Source organism: Phaseolus vulgaris, chromosome 5 (assembly GCF_051622355.1).
Source record: "Phaseolus vulgaris cultivar YP4 chromosome 5, ASM5162235v1, whole genome shotgun sequence".
Lineage (NCBI taxonomy): Eukaryota > Viridiplantae > Streptophyta > Magnoliopsida > Fabales > Fabaceae > Phaseolus > Phaseolus vulgaris.
The window spans coordinates 41,141,005-41,161,384 of NC_143502.1; the positions used below are offsets into that span (position 1 = coordinate 41,141,005).

Below are 20,380 nucleotides of genomic sequence, written 5' to 3' on the forward strand. Positions count from 1 at the left end.
ATACATGAATAAAGTTCTTGGAGATGTATGATAAGTATTATTTTCAAAATTTGTAGAATGAAGATTTTGCAGTCTTAACATGATAGTAAAGTTTTATCTTATAATCAGAAGATCTTGGCTCCTCTCACATTAGAAAATGAAATAAACAATTTCAGAATATCAAGTCTTGATATTACATGTACATGCATGTGTTAGAAGGTGAATACTTGATGTTCTTCTTATCCAGATTGAAATTACTTATGTTTCTCTTATTTGAAAGGAGTCAAATCCTTCCACATGAACCTCAGAAAAAGTTGATCAGCTCCAATAGGGTAGATTAAGGCTTCTTGTTCAATGTAATTTTTTTGGAGTTGGAAAAGCTTGAAGCCTCCTTGTATGCTGATGGACAGAAGCTACTTACAAGACACTCTCCACAGTGAGGCCGTAGAGGAGTACAAATTGATCGTCCAAATCCTACCTGTTTGTATTCAAGTCAGAGAATGATCTATATCTTTTAAGTATTAAACTCAAAATCATTATCAGTTTTGTGTGGAAATTTGAATCAGCAATAATTATTATCTTTAATTCTGGTTTTGAATGTCATTTTACAGAACATATGAATTTGAGAAGTCTATTGTAAGACTATTTAGAGAGATTATATTTTCCTTCAGAAGAGTAGCAGTGAAATAAAATATATTTTCTGATATCAGTATACACAATGTTGGAATATAAGATAGAAAAGGATTAAACAAGCTGCAACATGCTTGTTATAATGCAGTAAAAACAGAATAGTATGGCACCCAAAGTAACCATATAGGGCATCTGTTGAGAGTGATATAGAATCAAAAGAAATGAGCTTTTTTTTTATCAGCCAAAAGAAATGAGCTTAGCATACCAAAAGAGGATTTATTGGAACCCATTCCTCCTTTGGAAGCCATCGTTGCAGCCCTTGTCTGGTTTCTTCTGGTGTCAAAGTTTTCTAGCAAATGGAAGAGGATTAATAACTTTCAATTTGTAACACTAGAAGCAAAAATTCTTATCTGCTGAACATACTCATAATTGCAGCAACTTTCAGATACTATTAAGAAAGATACTGTTAAAAAATGTACTCAACTTATGAAATGTTCTTAATTCTGATTGATGTGTAATCTCCAACAGATATCACAGTTAACAAGTGATATGGTGTGATAGTGAATCAGTGACATTCCCTTTCTGACATAAATATTAATCACATAAGATATATAAGCCCTGAATTCTTAGGAATTCTTCGCAAATATTTACCTCCTAATTGCCTTGTCTGTATCAGAACCTAGATGGCTAGATGTTGGGAGACAATGAACCATGCAACAAAGGCTAATAATACTAGACAGTTGGCTTCTAAGTTTTGAATAAGAAACGAAACTAGTAACACTTTGTAATACCAGTAAAAAATATTATAATAAACATATTTTTCAATATGAATGTCAATTTCAGAAAATCAGTGAAGAAGCAAAAGATGTGATGCCACCAAAGTTGTATGAACCTGTTTTGAGCCTGATCTGGAAACCCACCCAAGACGATTGCAAATGCGGTGGACGTGAGTATCTACACATATCCCTTGGACATTGTTCCATCCCATAATCATAACCTATATTGCCACTAACAAAGTGAATTTAAAGAAGAAAAAATTGAACACTGTTATCACTAATAAAATGAGCTTAAAAAGTATAAATAATCATTTTTGTCACTATAGGTGACACTCATTTAGGAATAGTCCTACTATGAAAAAAAAAGATACATAAGTTTTAGTTTCTTTATCCTGTTAATAAACATTGGTCCCTGGTGATTTCATTCTATTTCACACTTTAGTTCTTAAAAAACATAAACTTTAGTCCCTGCACACCTTTATAAGGACTAAAACTTGAGCTGTTTCATACAGGGAATGATTATTTTAACAAAAACTAAAAGGAAAAGTGTTGTTTGAAATAGAAAAGCATTTTGTATGTACCAGATGAGCAATCTTAGGACCTACTCCTGGCAGCAAGAGTAGGTCCCCAATTGAGCTAGGTATGTCTCCATCATACTTCATGAGGCAAATATTAGCAATTTTCTTCAAGTTACTGGCTTTTCTTGTGTAAAATCCAACCTTGAAAAAGAATACTATAAAGTATAAGCATATGGTACATAACAACGAAAGAATTTGACATGCTAACATGAAAATTATGGAAATAATGGATGCCTCAAAGGTAGCAGCATCCTTCATTTGCCACCAAATCCAGATTATTTGAATCACATGAGAAAATGGTTTCCTGCAGCTACCATAGATACTTTGGCAAAGAACATACAGGGTAAATCAAATTTTTGATGGTTTCTTCATCAGCTTTGTTCATTGCTTCAGCGGTAAGAAGGCCATTTTCACGAAGACGTTGAGTCGCTCCTATTCTTAAAAGTAGACACTTGTAATTAAAAATCTAAAACAGTTTAAATAAGCAACTTGAATATGATCACACTAAGAAAGCAGGTGATTTAACATGATTTGGGGAGGAGGGTGTCAAGCAGAAGTATTTTTAACCACAAGTATCTCGATCAACATCAAACCAACTCATATAAGAAATTATGACATCACTTTCAATCAAAAACTTTAAGAAAATGAATTTATGAGCCAACTTTCTCATTTTTACTCGATATGAGACTCGAACTCAAACTTTGATTCCTAACAAAAAAAATAATATTAGTATCTTTTTCCTTAGATTAGAATGAGTCTGTGTATGCTGCAATGCAAGCTAACAACAAAAGAAAACCAAGAGAGTCCTTAAAACTGTAGAAGGCATGCATACTTACCACGAGTAACATGCTCCTTAGTTTGGCTTGATAAAAGGGAAGATGCCAGGACAGCAAATCTTCTTTCCTGGTTGTAATCATCAGAATTTACATAAGGATAAATTTCTCCATAAAATCATGCTTCATACAGTATGCTGAAATTAGAAGAAAATCTAATAATCACAGTAGTTAATAGAAAGTCCCTGTGAAAATCCAACCAATTCAGGATTCAAAACATGTATTGATGAGTAATTCTAATAGGAGCCAGCAAATAGGTTATGGATTAGTTCGATGATAATGGTTAATGATTGACCCAAATTCTGTGATGGAATAACTATATCCTTCTTTTCCCCACTTTGGGATAAAGGCTGAAACCAACTTAGTTTTCACTACTCTCCTTACCAACCCTTGAATATCAAACCAAAGTCAGGATAAGTTTATTCAATTTCATCTCATTCCATCTATCATTATAACTGAGACAATGCTATAGAAAGTATATATTATAATTTATAACTTCATAATCACATTTCTAAACAGTAGCAGGATACAGTGCTAGATCTTAGGAGGTACACTATTATCAGCAGCTTCCTCGCGTGCAACTGGTTCATGTTCATCTGCCGAACTCCTCATTTGGCGAATCCCTTGAAGAACCTCTTCCCAATTCTCAGGGGCTTCACCTGCATATATGAACTGCAAAATTTAAGCTTCCTGAACCAAGGACACAGCCTGGAAGAAAGAGACACTCACTCACCTCTTGGAACCAATTCATTTGCAAATCCTGGGATCTCCTGCATGGGAATAAACTCACATCACACGTCAACAGAATGAAACTTACTCTTAAAGATGCAGTTAACAGGTTCATATCACAAGTGAAAGAGTTTTCACAAATGGGACCAATTAAAAGGATTCAAAAGTTCTGATTGAAAATTGAAATTCCGGGGGTCAGAAAAGCTCAAACAACAATGAATCTCTCACTTTCTGATGGTTTTCCGTTTCAATTTGTTGAAGCTGCAAGCTTTTTCTGGTTCTTTTGCTGATCACAGAGGCTCCAAGTTGAGACACTGAAGCAGAAAAAAAAGTAGGAAGTTTATTTGTGATGGAGATGAAAAAAAAGAGTTATTCTTAGAAAACCTGAATGAGATTTTGAGGAAAAAGATTGAGTGGTTTTGGCTGAAAGGGAGACATGGATTCGGCCCAAACCAAACACAGAAACGACCGACATCTGAGGAAAAATGTTGTCTTTTAGATGTTTATGTTTTGGGGTGAAGAGAACAGCTGGCTTCTACCAATTTATCTTGTTTCTGAATCAGAGGGTATCACTATTAATCTTTAACTATGTGTTCCATATACACATGCTATTTTGAGTTCATCCTTATGCAGTTCAATGACACTAGGTGGTTTATTTGTTGGTGTTCCATTGTTATGAAATTCTCATATACATTACTTGCTTATAAATTTGATGGTACCTCTCAAAAGGTGGATTCCAAGCTAATCTTGTTAAAGAAACAATATCCTTAGGTTCTTGGTTTTGTTAACTGCAAGTAACAATATTAAGGAAACTGCAGTTACTTTTTTGATGGATAAGCTTTCTCATAGAATGGTGTGTTTGATTTATATTTTGAAAGGCTTTTTAGTTTTCAAATTTTATTGAATAGAGTTAGAAATATTTTCAGGTCATTTCTGAATTTTTGTTTTTAAAATTTCTTCTTGAAATAAGTTTTAAAATTTAATGAATTTTGGCTGAGAAAGTTTTAGTTTTGAATACACTGCTCACTTTCAGGGACTGCACATACATTTTTATATTTATATGATCTATGCAGAGAGACACTGACACATACACTAATACTACGATATGAATACGGATACAAAGATACGTATAATATCTAAAATGTAGGACATAGAGATACAGATTCGGATTTATATATTATATAATTATGAATTATATAAATTGACAATAAAGATTTATGTGCATAAGTATGTTACAGATTATTTTTTAGAGCATAAAAACGTTTTTCATGACTAATCCATAAGGATTTGTTTCTTATTTTTATAATCATTAAAAAAAATTATATATTAAGCTTGAGTTTTTATAAAATTAATGTATTTTTCTTTTTTAAAATTATGTTAGAACTATACTAGAATTGTCAGAAATTCAACAAATACTTTTTGAATTGAACACTTCACAGATACGTGTTCTACAAGTGTCATACGAGTGTCAGTGTCCGATATGAGTATCCGACACCAACACGCCATTTAAGAGAAGTGTCTAAACTTCATAGATGCACACACTATATGTATATATACACGTTTATTTGTTTATTTTTTTATATGTGAATACATCATTCCAACAATGAAAATAATAAAAAGATAAAATGTTCACCATTATGATATTGAAAATGTGTATTTTTTTTCCCCGAACAATATTTGATCATAGAAAAAAGTTGTCATAAAATAATTCTACAAAATCTTCCCACACACTGTAAACAAATTAAATGCATTTTATGATTCTGAAAACACTAAATATTATATACTCTGTAATTGTTTGAGGTTCTTTTATTGAAATCAAAGATTTTTTTTTAATGCAATTTCAAGTGATTATTTATTATATTTCTTTAGGTTTTCTTATTTTAATGTATAATTATGTATTTTTGATAAAATTTAATTTTGACGAAAAATGTAAGCTTAATTTTAATTTTGGTTTCGGTTTTCTTTTTCATGTAATTATAGTTACTTAATTTTAAATATTCGTAATTTTTGGTTCAAAAATCCCTTATTTTTTAGTTACATGTAACTTTGTTGAATTTTCAGATTAATTATACGCAAAATTTCTATTATTTCAAAACTAAATTGTGTAAAAGATTAAAATTGTGTAAAAAGAAATGCAAAAACTAAAATTATGGAAGAAAAAAAAAAACTAAAATTGCAGATAATTAAAAAACATTAGGATCAAAATTTCAATTAATCCTAAAATATATTAATTAAAAATTTCATATTTTTATTAGTCAACACTTTTATAACTCAAATTTGCTATTTAAAACTTTCGTACTCCCTTTTCGTTCTGTAGTCTCTATTACGTCTTTTTCTTTTCCTGTCTACTCTCTCCCTTATTTCCCTTTCTTCTTTCTCCTCCATCTCTATCAATATTAATATTTGCATTTATTATTTTTTACAAGGTTATCTAACAATATTTTTTAATTGTATAATATTATAATAATATTCATTTTGATAAGTTCAATATTAAAATTTAGATTTTTAAATTTTATTTTCATAAGTTAAATATTAAAATTTACCCTGTTAAAATTAGCAATTCCAAATTAAATAATTGATTTATTCAAACAAAATATTTAAAAGAATAAAATTAAATAAAACATTAAATTTCAAACATTTTATATTAATAACATATAGTGATATCAAAGAGATAGATATGAATTGAGTAATTATGATCATGTATTAAATTTTTCTTTCCATCTCATATTCGTCCTATCGCGTTATTTTCCATCACATTATCACATCTATAAAAGAAATTCTTACACCCATACACACTAAAAATGAAGTATACGTGATCCATGTGAAATAAATATAACATATTTGATATTAATATATGTATGAAAAATTAAAAAAAAAATAATATACGCATAGCAATACGCCAGAGCTTGCTTTATCAGGAATTGGGTAGGGATAGGGATAAAGCGGAGCAGCCGCACAGGAATTCATTCTTCACGACTCATGAATCATCAGGAGCTTCAAGCATTTGGTCCACACTAGAGAACCACAGAAAACGGTTTCAGCAAACCAAAAGTATCAACAAAACCCTTTATTTATAAAAAAAATATTGACAAATATTACTATAATTTATAGACAAAATCGTACATTTGCTGAAAACAAATATTCACCTCTCCCAACAAAAGAAAAAATTTACTCTCCTGCATATTTCACGTAGTTCGGGCGTAGAAACCATGAAGAAACATTTTAGCAGCATTGCAAAGAATGAAAAAATGGCATGTATTGCAGGTTAGTGTCATTAGCATCCCGCAGCTCTCAAAAATTTATCGTAGGGGCTGGAAGGAGGTAGCCTCAGAGAATGTTGCAGCCCATAGTCAGGAGAATGGTCGAGTGCTTGATATGATTGCTGAGTTACTAACTTCAAATCACTTGGTGAATATTCCAGTGCCTATACAATCAACGAAATTACTCTTGTTTACTTTGGGAGTAATACATCGGTCCACAAATAAGTTAAAACATGGCACAAGACAAATCATGGATTCAAAACCTGACTGACAGAATGGTCCTACCACCCCATCCATCAATTATATAAAACAAAGAATATTTGCGATACACTTATGACACTCCTAAAATATTCCTTGTCAGTCGTTGAGATCTCACGAAGAGTGTGTGCACTCTTTGTTCCAGTCTTTACATGATATGTGATCTATACCAACGACTGTGTTGCTAGTCTTAGTCATCAACAAATATATGTTCATACCATCTCAAACTCGGTAATAAATTTCTAATAGAAATACAGAGTTCATGAAAATAAATTTATGGAGAATATTATCACAGATGATTGTCTTTAAGTTTATGGGTGCATTTCAATTTTCAAAAATATATAATTGGTTAATAATTAGTTCAAACCCTACCTGAATGTACTCAACCACGATAGTCAATACGCCAAACTTTAAAAAAAAAAATAACCAATTGAATGGCAAATAGATCCTGAATTTTTTTTCAAAATATGTACATTCCTGACTGAAAAATTAAACTTCTGTAAAAAAATGCTAACCTTAGCATGTAGAGGGGCAACTGTAACTTCATTTCCACTTGAAAGAATTATGGCGTTATTCTCTTGTCGATGCTTGAGACTCTGAATGACGGACATCTTCTGTTGTTTCCCTGCTACAAGTGCCTCGCACTGGTCCTTCATTTGGTCATAAGGTAGAGGACTTGAAGAAGTGGAGAAACTTGCAACTTGCCGTGAAGTTTCCAAAACCTATCCATAAAATAATGTCCATAGTATGTTCAAGGAAAGAAGAAATAAAATATCCTCTCTCCGGTATCATACAAACAAAAGCAGACAAGTTTTTACCGAATCTAATAGTTGATTAACATTTAGAACATCAGGGTAGTTGGTTGACAGTGATGTTTTATGATCCGACTGGCTTCCACTATGCTCAGGTCCAGTCTCTTCCCCCATCAAATCACCCGGAATCATTATCTGAAAAACCAATTACAGCATTTGGCACACAAGTTTGACAAGCCACTAATTTTAGATGCAACTTTGGAGACTTTTACCTCATCAAAACTTGGGAATTCAACCAGAGCAAGAGGAGAACATGGTCTTGATGTCTCCATAAATGACAGAGGTCCTAATGGATATGCATCATCTGAGGAAAAACTCTCTAGAAGTTGATTCTTTATGCTAGACAATTCATCCTGGTAAATATGGAAAACAATTCTAGTTATCTCCCCACATACTTGTACACCAGTACATGAGCCACAAATTGAGCCCTCAGCCCACATACTTTTATACAGTACTGCAACTTCTGCTAAACAGTCCACATTTTTGCATGCTTCACAAGTATTATTTTCTAAAATATAAAAGTATATACTTTGATAGTTTCCACATCCTTGCTACTCAGAAGTTCAATGGCGATACACCAGATATCATTTATCACTCTAGTAATTACTATGTTCAATCATGTATCACACAATAAAATGCATTTAGCACTTATGGGCATTAGTGTCTACGACGTAGCACTTGATTAATAGCAGCCTAGGAAATAGTCCCCTCAACTAAGTATTTCTCAAGGGACTATAAATATGGGTGATATGCAGAACCTATGTAAAATATTACACCCTACTGAATAACAATAAAGCATTTACGTTCTCTAAATTCTCTCTGAAATAGTATGTTCTATCTTCCTTTAAATCCTACCCTACTACATTCAAAATAGTGAAGCAAATCAAAATACAATGTGTCCTCACTATTAACCTTCATTTTTCCTTACTCCTTATTGCATTTGGAGGGGTTGTATGTCAATACATATTAAAGAGTATCAAAGCCACATTTCTTTAGCAAATCATTAACTGATTATTAATATAGGTAAAAAGTATACTATTAATTTTCCAAGCATATCAACGTATTCTTTAATCAACCCAAGCAAATTCACATTACCTCAGACAATATTGAAAATTTAGTCATAAAGTACGATATTACAGTCTCTTTCAACTGCTTGTCATCCAATTCTACAGCTAAAAGAGACTTCAAAGCAGCCACCTCATCTTCCTGAGATCCATAAATTATATTCTCTGATTCTTTACAGACAGCCAGCAGTCGGATGTCATCAACCAATTCAAGAAAAGGATCTACCTGTGGATTTATAACTTTGACCAGTCAATCTAATCAAGAGTAAAAAGTGAAAGTATGTAGTGACACTCAATTTTGTGACGCTCAATTTTGTGACATTCAATTTTAAAAGGAAGATGAGGGAATGAAAAATGTGGATCAAGTCCAGAGGTAAGGTAAAGAAATTAACTGTTGCCTCGGTCAGTGAAGCTTTAACTATTGGAATTAGATCAGGGAGACTGCAAGCCCTGGCAGAGAAGATAAGCATGTATGAAGCCAAGGTAAAAAGGGACCTCCTACGAGATGGTTGTAGACCTCCTTTAACAAGCACGTAAAAGAATGTCAGAAAAGTTTCACCAGAGAAAATATTATTCTCAATTAAGATGATTTCCTATATATGTAGCAGAACATTTGGAGAACATTTCTTTGTTTTGTATAAAAAAAGTCAAGGAATGATTATTCCACTACTCAAGCCTTGATTCCATAGGGACAAGATTTCTCAACGTCTTTCCTTCATCCAGAGTAAAATTTTGTCTGTAAAATCTCACCTTCTTGGTCCAAAGAGATCCTCCGGAGGGAAAATGCCAGTTGAAAACATCTTACTAAACCCATGTGATTAGACACCTGCGAAAAACAATTAGAACTTCATGAACTTAAGGCAAATCAATCATGTACTATTACAAGGCTTAAAAGTGATTAAGATTAATTTTAACATATGTAATATGCACAATTTTTTCTTCATTTCTGACAAGATAAAAATTCCTGTCAAAATAATACAACCACTGTCACTAAATCAATTACCAATTTAAACAAGGTTCTTGTTAACGACCATTTGAGTATACTTTTACTCCTATTGTAAATAGACCCTTTCTTTTGTGTTAAGCTCTTGACAGGTGTACTACTTTGATAGCTGTACTCGGTAAACTAACTCCTAGTTACTTACAGGTTGTTAGGACATTCTTCTTAGTCAGATACATTCTGTTAGCTTCTCTGGATCAGCAATATATAGCTGACATAACTCATGTACTTTGGCTTTTGATTTTCAATCACACAATACAATTTCTTTTTATTCTAATAACAAGTGCCCTAAAGGAACTAGTTATGTAGCATTAAATACCTTAGTAAACATTTCTAGTTGCCTAAAAAAGGTAAGTTTTAAATAATATTCTGTATTTCTAATAGAATAGATACTTCCTTTCCCAATAAAACTTTCTATTTCTTTATTTTTTTAATGACATTAGTTAGCATATGTCTTTATACAATTATAAATGAATAACATTTAAACAAGATGAGTAAAGTAACTTCAATAGTCTTTACCGATCATAGGTCTTTATAAGCAATCAGAACACTAAGTACGCTAAAAACCATACTCACCTTAGAACGACTAAATAATAAAGCAATGCTATAGGTGTGTGCCATTGCCTCATAATTTGCAGGGCCATTTCCCACAGATGTTGCCTGGACCCAGATTGAAGAAAGCAGAAGACTAACTTGATGACTGCTTAGCCTAAGAGAACTTTGATCCTGAAAATTTCAGACTCAAAGTTTGGAACTAGAACAATGAAGGATAAAGGGTCTCTATTGTTGGAAAAAGGAAAAAAGAAACAGCCTAAGTAACTCAACCATGTATTTAACATAATTGAACTAAATAACAATTGTTAAAATTAAATTACAATGAATATGAATTGCAAATTATTTTCCCTCTCCAAACCAAAAACACACTATTAAATGCATACAATTAATAATGATACATAAACAAATTCTTACCTCATTTCCATCAGTTAGCTTAGGAGAAAAACTGTAGCCCCTATATGGATGAATTGCATATTTCTTCCCATTGACACCAGATATTGTCTTTCCTTCTTCCAGTTTCCCGTTAAAGTTTTCATCTCCAGAAAAAGTTTCATGTGCAGTGGAGAAGCTGTCATTCTGTGCCTTATGAGCAATCTTTGTTTTGTGGTCCAACCAAGGAGAAACCATGGATGGCATAAGCACCATAGAGAAGATGCTGTGTGCTCCAATTTGTGTTTCATAGTCAGGATGAGCCATGGCCAGGAGCAATTGATGAAACAAGGCATCAGGGAAAGCCTGGATAAGTCAAAAGGTGACCCAAAAGTTTAGATATTTACTAGACCTAAGCATAAAATCCCATTTCCAATCCAAGTAGGAAGACTTGCCTTATTGTGATATGACACATTTGGAATGGAAGTGATTAATTTTGCTGTTTGATAGATAGCAGAGATTATTGATCTTGCTGTGATGGTAGTAACTGGGATATTCTCCAGTGCCACAGCCATCAAATCAAGAATTGGTCCTATATCCCCAACCTGTTGTTATAGTAGAACAGATCAAATTGGATCTGTGGATATCTAGAATCCAGGAAACTTTACTAAAAAATCACAGCTAAGGCCCTTCTGTATGATGCCAAGTGTGAGATAATAAAAAGTTAGGAAGACAAACAAAAAGGTGATACATAATGTAGCACAAATACCTTCTTTGAAAGTTGTAATATGCACATTTCTAAGGCAGACTTAAGTTCAGTATTCAACCTATATGTACCATCTCCAATGCTGGATGTTTCAGCTAAATTTTGCAGGCATTTCCTTAAATGTTTAATGAGATCCGATATTGCACCAATGATTGCAACTGAAGCCTGCTGCTTCACATTTTGTGCAAGCTGCGTGGTGGTTTTAATAATATCAATCTGAAGGATAGGCTGCTTAGCAACATTTTTATGATCCAAGTGCTTGACCAAAATGGACAACAGAAGATGGGAGTTATCTCCTGGTGTTCAAAAAGTGATAATCATTTATATAGAAAATTAGATAAAAACTGCATATGTAAGAAAAAGTTATAACATTGAATGTTACAAGGCTACCTGATTCTGCTAGAAGGGATTGCAAATACAGCAAAATACAAGAAGCAACTCCCTTTTCAGGAGACCAGTGGTTTTCAGCATCAAAATTGTGAAAAAATGGTTCAAGGACACGCCGCACAGTTGTAGCTTCCTTGGCCAATTTGGCCATATTATACAAGCAAATTTTTGACCAGTAAGCAGGATCTTTAGCAGTATCTCTGTAAAAACAGTGAACAAAAAAATGGTTGTCCGGATGTCATATGTTGGCTTTATACCAAGCCGGAGATAGGAAAACAGTTAGAGAAGACCTACAACTTGGATTCTGTCTCAGTTCCTGTCACACCATTCTTCTCCTTGATTTCTGATAAAGAATGTAGGTCTCCTCCTTTGGAATATCCTTGGACCAACTGGCTCTGAGATTGTGAATTCAATTTCTCTAGTTTGGCAAGATTGGATTTGGATTGGAGATCCGTGAAATTTTCCAAAATCACTGATATAATCTATAGAACAACGTTTAAAGTAAGACAAGTATAAACAAACGTCAAAAGTCAAACGCTGAATTGTGGTTATAAATAAATACATACAAACTAAATTACATGTTTAATACAAGCCTTTGCATAATGTCTATCTCTGACAGGATCAACGAATAAGAAGAGTTGGGAAATAATACTTACTTTGTCAAAATCCATGCAAAGATGTGAGTGATCTCCCATGAACTTCACCTAGACAAACATAAGGAGGAAGAACAAAAGGCATCCAGTGAAGGTATAAGTGACCTTGAAAGACAACTAACCAAATATACTGTGGTAGGAACAGGGTAACCAGTAAACAACTTGAATGATTTAAATGTACCACTCTAACAATTTTGTTCCCAAAATAAAGCTTCTAGCCTTCTACAGTTTAAATTACTAAAAAAACCACTTTCACTCTTTAATTTTAGAAATTTTCATTTCATTATTTAGATTACAACGGCTTTAATTTTTTTAAGAATATTAGTTAAAGAAAGTTTCTATCAGTATGAAGAAGTTCAATATCTAATGACTATTTATCACAAATAACTAAAACTGTTAGTAACCATCCTTGTCATACTCTTCAGTCAGGGGGGTTGATTACATAAAAATCATCAAAATGTGCAGATTCTTGGACATATTGATAAAAAAAAGAACAGAGAAGTCCTTGCAATTATAAATTTACAGGAATACAAAAGCAAATACTGCAACAACAATGGACCAGAGAAGGAGAAGTACCATATAGGATAGCGCTTGTAGGCCAGCTGAACGTAGAAGCAGAGCTTGTTCATTATCTCCCACTTCTTGAGCCAATTGACATAGGTTTGGTATAAAACCCTCTAAGTTGAACATGTATGTACCATTTGTCTACTTTAACACAAAGGGTCAATATCACTAAATTTATAGCATATAAAGTAGAAAAAAAACTTGATCTGCAAAATGCAATATATTAAGTACCATAACCTATAATAATACAGACTTTAAAGTTAAATCTAAATTGGTGAAAAACTGCTTTAAATGGGTGGAAAATCTCTTGCCAACTGAAGCAATCCTACTGTAATTTTAACACTAACAAGTCCAAAAGGTTGATTAACCAAATACCTGGCAATCTGTAAATTCTACAAGAGTCTTGCAACCTAAGATCTGCATTTCCTGTGAACGAGTTTGCTCTAGAAGCGTTTGAAGGATCCCTAATAAACTATTGGCAAACAGCGACCTGCAAGATTAAGAAGCATGTTTGAATACCATTACTTACCATAGTAAAGAGTAGCATCCAACAACGAAATAAATCAAATGAACAAGAACTTTATGGTAAGATGCTTTAGATAATAGCAAATAGGACTACAGGAGACAAATTGACACTTAAAGACCCTGCTTAAGGATACTAAGAAAAAAAATTGAAAAAAAACAAGAGTTCTAAGCCTGACCATGTGTTAAAAAGTACCCATACAGACAAAAGTGTTTACATGAATGAAACCTGGACACAAAGAACTCATAAATGTCCATAAATTTCAAAATGGCCTCCGCAATGTAATACATTTATGATGCCTGAATCTACGCATTTGAAGATAGGTCCTTCCCCCAACACCCAAATGTGTTTAAATGAATTTGATCAGGAACAAATAATAATCAAATCCAAGTAACACGCACTTAACTTATACTGTGGAAAACTTACATCTGCTCCTTACATGTCGATAACAGTTTCCTATATACGCACAAGACCACTTTCACCGAACCAAAGTTTTCATTACGCAAATCCTTATAACATCTTTGCTCCAAGCTCTCAGTAATCTGCCAAGACAAAACAGCAAATAAATTTAGATATTTCAGAGATCAGAAATCAACAGTGAAAATGAAAAGATTCAGGACTTAAAGTGGCTAAATGGTGTCTCTTTAAATTAAATAAATTCCAAATAAGATTTTGGTGAAGAAAAACTGAATACATTCAGCACATGGAAAGGCTTATAAATACATTCAGTATCAGTTTCTTTATTTAAGTATTAAATAGAAATGATTTCCTTTAGTTTAGCCGCATTCAAAATATTAAATAATCAAGTTTTCCTTCAATAAAACATTCAGAATTTTATGAAAATATTGTGAAGCATTACGGATCAGTGCTTCAAATTTTGTCACTGTAAATCTCAGTGCTTAAGTTGAAATTATATAGTTTTATATAAGAAACACTATAAACTTATATATACTAGATTGATATTAACTTAGTAAACTAATAATTTATATGTATTTGAATGTATTGATATATTTATTATATTCATAAAACGTATTGCTAACCCTTATTTATACTAGTCATAATCCTTGCTAATTAGGGATACAAATGGTAAGATAAGGAAATGTGGTAATTTATACTAAGAGGAAATAGGGAAACTAGTTTTAGGGGATAACTAGATATTTTAAGATATGATATAATATTTTCATATATTGTAACATCAATTCTATCAAACAAGTGTTTATTGAATGGCATCCAACTGGAACTTCTACAATAATACTTTAATTTAATCAAATCTAACAGTTTCTTACGAGAATGATTATATCTAATTTCCTCCACCATCTCATAATGTTCTGGTTGAATGAAACAAACTAGCCTAGAAGAGATGAAAACAAGGGGGAGATTATTAAGAATAAATTACCTTAGGAATTCTCAATGGATTCCTAGAAGCATACTCACATAGCTTTCCAATTTTCCTATCATTAGGCTCAGCAACCTGAAAATCACAGTAATCATCACCAGATATGAATCAGAACAGGGCTAAGAAGATCTCCTGAACATTCTATGTTCGCTAAATTCAAATAACCTTAACCAGTACAAGAAACAGGTCAAATCCACCCCGTTGCCCGCATTTATCATTATTCATCTTAACATAACAGTGCACCAGCCACTAAGAGCAATAGTAATAATACACAAGATGGTACCACTTAGTTTAAAAACTACACAAATAAACCACCCGATGCATGCATTAGCAAACAATTTTTACCAAGTCAACTTATAATTCTTGGGTCCCGTGAGACTAATAGCCACCAAGCAAAGACTGTGTAACAACAAAAGCTGAAAACCTCACCTGATTACGTGGGAATATATCAGACATCAACTTCTTGTAACGTTTCACCGGTTGCCTTGATCTTGCACGCAGAGAAGGACAAAACACACAGAGGTTACCACAGACGGGCACAACCCGCCTGGACATAACCCCCATTTTGCAATGAATTCACAAACCCTGCCCTGAAACATTTTCCACAACAAAATTCACTTCCCAAATCACCTCAACCATTCACATTAAAGTAATCAGAACTCAAATTCCTACGAATTCACAAAGCGAATCCAATTCAGCTCGATCAAGAGCCCGCCCGCACAGGGTTTAACCAATTTCCACAATAACAAACGAACGCTCCAAAATTGAGGAGCAAACGAGAGCTACATACTGAATTAACTCATCATCAACAATTCGCAGCGAGGATTGTTTGTTAGGAACGTACCTAACCTATTCAAATCATACAATTTCCACTCCTTCGCAAAATGAAGCGTCCGCGATCGCGATCTATGCAGAAAACAAAATCACGAAAACAGAAAAACAATCGAACACTGAAAATCGTTGTATGAACTCGATCAAATCCAACGAAAAACAAAACCATATAAAATTAAATTAAAAAAAAAAATTACCAGGGAAAATGGCAATGGGGTTGGGGTCAGAGGTGCAACTCTTCCCCTGCCATTGGCGCTATTATGAAATGTAACGTTTTAATTCTTACAACCAAAATGCGCATTATAATTAAACCACCATGAACCCATACATGTCATTTATCACCAATATTATTAATTTTTCCATATAATATATTGCATCAAATTTTATTTATTAAACAAATTACGCTAATATAGCATCATCGCACATCGTGGACCGTTGATGTGAAGTTGACCACTCACAACTCTTCATCATCACATGCTATCGATTTTTTCATAAGAATTAACGCTTTTGTTATTTTATATACAGGTATTAATTATTTATGAATTATTATTAATATATTGATAAATAAATAAATTACTTTAATTTATATCAAGTGAATAATTTGAGTTTTTTTTTCTCTAAAAAATACGCATGAAGCTCTTTATAGCTATGTAGCAAAGACACTGACACAAACTATACTACACGGATAAGGACATGGAAATACATAAAATCTCTAAAATGTAAGACACGGGACACGGATTTATATATTATATAATTATGAATTATATAAATTGACAATAGAAATTTATGTGTACAAGTATGTTCCAAATTAATTTTTGAAACAGAAAGATGTTTTTAATGACTGGTTTACAAGGATTTGTTTCATATTTTTATAATCATAATAACAACTTATACAATAAAGTTTAAATTTTTAGAAAATTAATGTATTTTTTCTTTTTAAAATTGTGTTAGAACCATACTAAAATGGTCAGAAATCTAACGAATACTTTTTGAATTGGACACTTCACATATACATATCATATAGGTGTCATACGAGTGTCGATATCAGACACCGACACGCCATTTAAGTTTGAGAGGAGTATCCGAACTTCATAGTATCACGCGTAAAGTTTATGCTTTTAATGAAAAAAAAAATTAAAGGATAAAAATTATTAGGTGATGGATTAAAAGGGTTTTGAAATGATCATTCCAACTGTCCCGAAAATTATGGGTTGGTGCTTTTTTTTTTATATTGGAATTTGATTTTTAGAAAGTAAAATTGGAAAAGAAGGAAAGGAAAGTGACCCCATTATTTTCTTTTCTTTTCTTTTTACTTTTATATTCTCACGCCATATCATTTCTTTCATCTTTTTGCCAACGCTTTGCTTGCACATGTCTCTCACTCAATCAACACCATCTATTGTTGTTGAAATTAAAAAATCTTAAACAATACTATAGTTTTTCCAATTTATATACAAGAATTATCAATAAGATATTATCGAAACAATATTATGGGTTAATGTGTGAGAATAATTAAATTTGTTTTATGCTTTGTGTAACTTGCATAAAAATTGGTTTTGCTTTTGGATGTTGTTTTTTATTTTGAAATTAGCTCAATATTATTAAAATGAGTATGCTATGTTGTCTCCGAATTAATATTGTTCACTCAAGTGAATTTGAGAGAGTTTTTGTTGTTTAGATTCATTTATGAGAGTGCGAAAAGATGAGGAAAGTGAAAAATGTTGTGAGTAAAGAAATAATGTGAAAGTCAATTAGGTTCGAGTGATGAGATAAAATTATTATTTACTTTACATACATGCAAAATATACACTAAATCATTTTGAAACATAATCAATTATGCATTTTTTTTAACAATATGTAAGAACCTACATTGAATTCAATACTTCCCCTTATTTTTTTTATATACCTTTAAAAGTTATATTTGTAGAAAAAAAAAAAGCTTTTCATATTTTAATAAATAATGGTATAATTTTTTATTTCATATATTTCTCTCTATCTAATCCAAGAATAGTGTATTATTATTTATTATTGTTGTTATTTTCCCTTTGTTCTAAATCATTAACAAAATGAATGTTAATAACATTAATGTTAATTTTAAAAATCTTCTATAACAATTACTTTAGTATGAATAATTTATATATCTAATCAAATCTGATAAAGTAGATCGAATTTGAAACAAATCTATTGGATTTAATTAATTTGAATTTTAAATTTAGATGTAAATTTAGAGGTAAATTAATTTATCTTGTAATTAGTTTTAATCGTCGTAAACACAAAATTATAATCTTGTAATTTCTCCTTTTTTTCAAGTCCATCATTTTCTTTTCCCACAAAACCAAACAATCTTCGACATGAATCAACATAAACACAAGACCAAAATTGATGCCCTATATGAATGGATGCTGGTAAGAGCTTAAATGCAACCTTCATGTTCCACCATCACAAGGCACCATTGTTCACACGAGTCAACCCCAAAAAAACTGATATCCACAACTTAGTCATTTACTGATCCACATGTTCCACTGTAAAAGCTCTGAATTTCCACACGAGACACTTAATGTCATGTGACCAAACCTCATTACTCACATAAATATGGTTCATAACTAAGTACTACATTGGTATCATAAGTACATAAAACTTTTAATTACTACACCAACAAAATTTAGTGTAAAATGCATAAGGTGGTCCATGATATTTAGATTGATAATGATTTTGTGAGGAAATATCACCAAATGACAAAAATATGTTGTTTTAATTTTCTTGGTGCAGTATGAAGGATGTTCATAACAACTCCCAAGTATTTCAATTTTCATGGTTAGTCAAATGTTCCAATCCAAGTTTTCTTGTATTGGTAAACACATTTCTACATTGGAAATAACGTTGTAATCTTGAGAAAAGTCAATAACAACTCATCTATTAGTATGAAGTTTATTAAAAATTTCAATTCAAATCACAAAATTATGTGAACATGCCGTTTCAAGCAATGAAGAATAATGAATTTATTGAGAATATTCTGCGACTAGGCCAATCGCCATTTGGACATCGAACACAACTTCACAAGCATCAATTCAATAACAAAACAAACAAAAATCTGGCAACTAATGTTGATACGAGCAAAGAACAAAAAATGGTTACCAATTTCTAACCAATTTGTGATTCCAGTAATAATAATAGCAAAATGCAATAGCGGCTCAGAGTCGAAATTTTATTGTGTGTGGTGAAGAATTGGCTCAACAATGAAAAACTCTCAATTGAAACTCACAATTTGGGGTAAATTAATCAGTGGACGCCGGAAACGTGGACGCCGGCGTTTTTTATGGAATGGAACAAGGGAGAGACAATGACGCGGTAGTGCGGTGGACGGGATTGTTCCTCGCGAGGGTCAATTTGCACGGTGGTGACGCCGATTTCTCTGAGGCGGAACCCTAGCTTTTCCCCGACGCGAGAGGCCACTTTACCGTCCCAGAAGCGCTGGGATCTGGGGAACCGGTTGAGCTGTGCACGGTAGTGAGCCGCGAATTCCTGCTCCGACGAGGAGGCCATGGCTATAATGGAGGAGGTGGTGGTGTTGGTGACCTGGGCGGTGATTTTCCGGCACGACAGCACCAGCTGCAGTACGTGGCGGTGGTTGTTCCGGTATGTACCCGCCATCTCTCTCGCACCGTACGACAATTTCTGTTAGTTTGAAGACATTATTAGATCATGTAATTACAAAATAACTATTATTCTACTATTTAACATGTAATTATTAACATATTCTAGTTATATATTATAACAATTTTTTTAATCAACTCTTAATAAATAAAAAATAGGTTATATGCTCAACGACACTAACACGGATACGACCAGAAATGGATATAGACACGAACACTGAGATACGTATAATCTTTAAAATGTAGGATAAGGAGACACAAATTTATATATTATATAATTATGAATTATATAAATTGACAATAAAGATTTATGTACACAAGTATAGAGCAAAAATATGTTTTTTCATGAATGTCTCAAAATGATTTATTTCTTATTTTGATAATCATAATAAAAAATTATACAATAAATTTGATTTTTTAGAAATTAATGTATTTTTTCTTTTTAAAATTGTGTTAGAACCGCACTAGAATTATCAGAAATTCAACAAATATTTTTTGAATTAGACATTTCATGGATATGTGTCATACAAGTGTCAGATGAATGTCGATGTTCAATACAAATATTCGACACCTACACGTCATTTAGTAAGACTGTCCATGCTTTATATGTAAATTTTTTAATTGTATGAAATATATTATCCAGAGATAGAAAAATTCTTATCTGGAAATTAAAAAAAATTACAGTTTTAAAGTAATTTTCACATATCTATCTACATCTAATATTAGTAAAATACATTAACATATTAATTAAAATATTTGAATTT

General features: G+C 32.3%; 3 protein-coding genes across 11 annotated transcripts; all 3 read right to left on the reverse strand.

Moving 5' to 3' along the window:
• Positions 1–65: 65 nt before the first annotated feature.
• Positions 66–4,242, reverse strand: LOC137835785 (endonuclease III homolog 1, chloroplastic). Of its 5 annotated transcripts, none has more exons than XR_016520922.1 (10): positions 3,910–4,242; positions 3,754–3,839; positions 3,530–3,566; positions 3,349–3,455; positions 2,800–2,866; positions 2,304–2,395; positions 1,967–2,104; positions 1,261–1,606; positions 875–958; positions 66–457 (listed from the first exon to the last, which is right to left on the reverse strand). XR_016520922.1 is itself a non-coding variant. In XM_068644450.2 (10 exons), exons 1-10 carry the CDS (start codon positions 3,998–4,000, stop codon positions 397–399), a joined length of 864 nt encoding a protein of 287 aa, XP_068500551.2. In that variant the 5' UTR covers positions 4,001–4,242; the 3' UTR covers positions 66–396. The 5 variants fall into 5 exon arrangements, 4 of the variants coding, with proteins under 4 accessions (XP_068500551.2, XP_068500547.2, XP_090158352.1 ...); XM_068644450.2 differs by having other exon boundaries at positions 66–453; positions 1,502–1,606; XM_068644446.2 differs by having other exon boundaries at positions 1,502–1,606.
• A 1,961-nt stretch (positions 4,243–6,203) lies between these two features.
• On the reverse strand, positions 6,204–16,406 carry LOC137835786 (protein SEMI-ROLLED LEAF 2). 5 transcript variants are annotated; one of them, XM_068644451.2, is made up of 22 exons: positions 16,161–16,406; positions 15,977–16,038; positions 15,562–15,722; positions 15,133–15,207; positions 14,163–14,278; positions 13,589–13,703; positions 13,226–13,354; positions 12,653–12,700; positions 12,291–12,478; positions 12,000–12,196; positions 11,613–11,905; positions 11,299–11,448; positions 10,889–11,209; positions 10,496–10,645; positions 9,670–9,745; positions 9,312–9,439; positions 8,951–9,145; positions 8,068–8,208; positions 7,862–7,990; positions 7,559–7,765; positions 6,672–6,949; positions 6,204–6,539 (listed from the first exon to the last, which is right to left on the reverse strand). In XM_068644451.2, exons 3-21 carry the CDS (start codon positions 15,694–15,696, stop codon positions 6,800–6,802), a joined length of 2,943 nt encoding a protein of 980 aa, XP_068500552.2. In that variant the 5' UTR covers positions 15,697–15,722; positions 15,977–16,038; positions 16,161–16,406; the 3' UTR covers positions 6,204–6,539; positions 6,672–6,799. The 5 variants fall into 5 exon arrangements, with proteins under 5 accessions (XP_068500552.2, XP_068500553.2, XP_090158303.1 ...); XM_068644452.2 differs by having other exon boundaries at positions 15,982–16,038; positions 16,161–16,300; XM_090302177.1 differs by having other exon boundaries at positions 15,982–16,082; positions 16,161–16,272.
• A 2,661-nt stretch (positions 16,407–19,067) lies between these two features.
• LOC137835788 (Ribosomal L18p/L5e family protein) lies at positions 19,068–19,668 on the reverse strand. The gene has a single exon (XM_068644455.2). The coding sequence runs from the start codon at positions 19,612–19,614 to the stop codon at positions 19,243–19,245; it is 372 nt and encodes a 123-aa protein (XP_068500556.1). The 5' UTR covers positions 19,615–19,668; the 3' UTR covers positions 19,068–19,242.
• Positions 19,669–20,380: the final 712 nt, after the last annotated feature.

What these genes read in the sequence shown, in the direction of transcription:
- LOC137835785 (XM_068644446.2), bottom strand. Translation starts at nt 4,000, where the DNA reads ATGTCGGTCGTTTCTGTGTTTGGTTTGGGCCGAATCCATGTCTCCCTT. An exon ending in AGGAAGCTGCTGATAATAGT is followed by an intron (nt 2,867 to 3,348) that starts GTACCTCCTAAG and finishes GATTACAACCAG; the next exon opens with GAAAGAAGATTTGCTGTCCT. An exon ending in TAAGGAGCATGTTACTCGTG is followed by an intron (nt 2,396 to 2,799) that starts GTAAGTATGCAT and finishes TTTTAAGAATAG; the next exon opens with GAGCGACTCAACGTCTTCGT.
- LOC137835786 (XM_068644451.2), bottom strand. Translation starts at nt 15,696, where the DNA reads ATGGGGGTTATGTCCAGGCGGGTTGTGCCCGTCTGTGGTAACCTCTGT. An exon ending in ACTGAGACAGAATCCAAGTT is followed by an intron (nt 12,197 to 12,290) that starts GTAGGTCTTCTC and finishes CTGTTTTTACAG; the next exon opens with AGATACTGCTAAAGATCCTG. An exon ending in ATCCCTTCTAGCAGAATCAG is followed by an intron (nt 11,906 to 11,999) that starts GTAGCCTTGTAA and finishes TTTGAACACCAG; the next exon opens with GAGATAACTCCCATCTTCTG.
- LOC137835788 (XM_068644455.2), bottom strand. Translation starts at nt 19,614, where the DNA reads ATGGCGGGTACATACCGGAACAACCACCGCCACGTACTGCAGCTGGTG.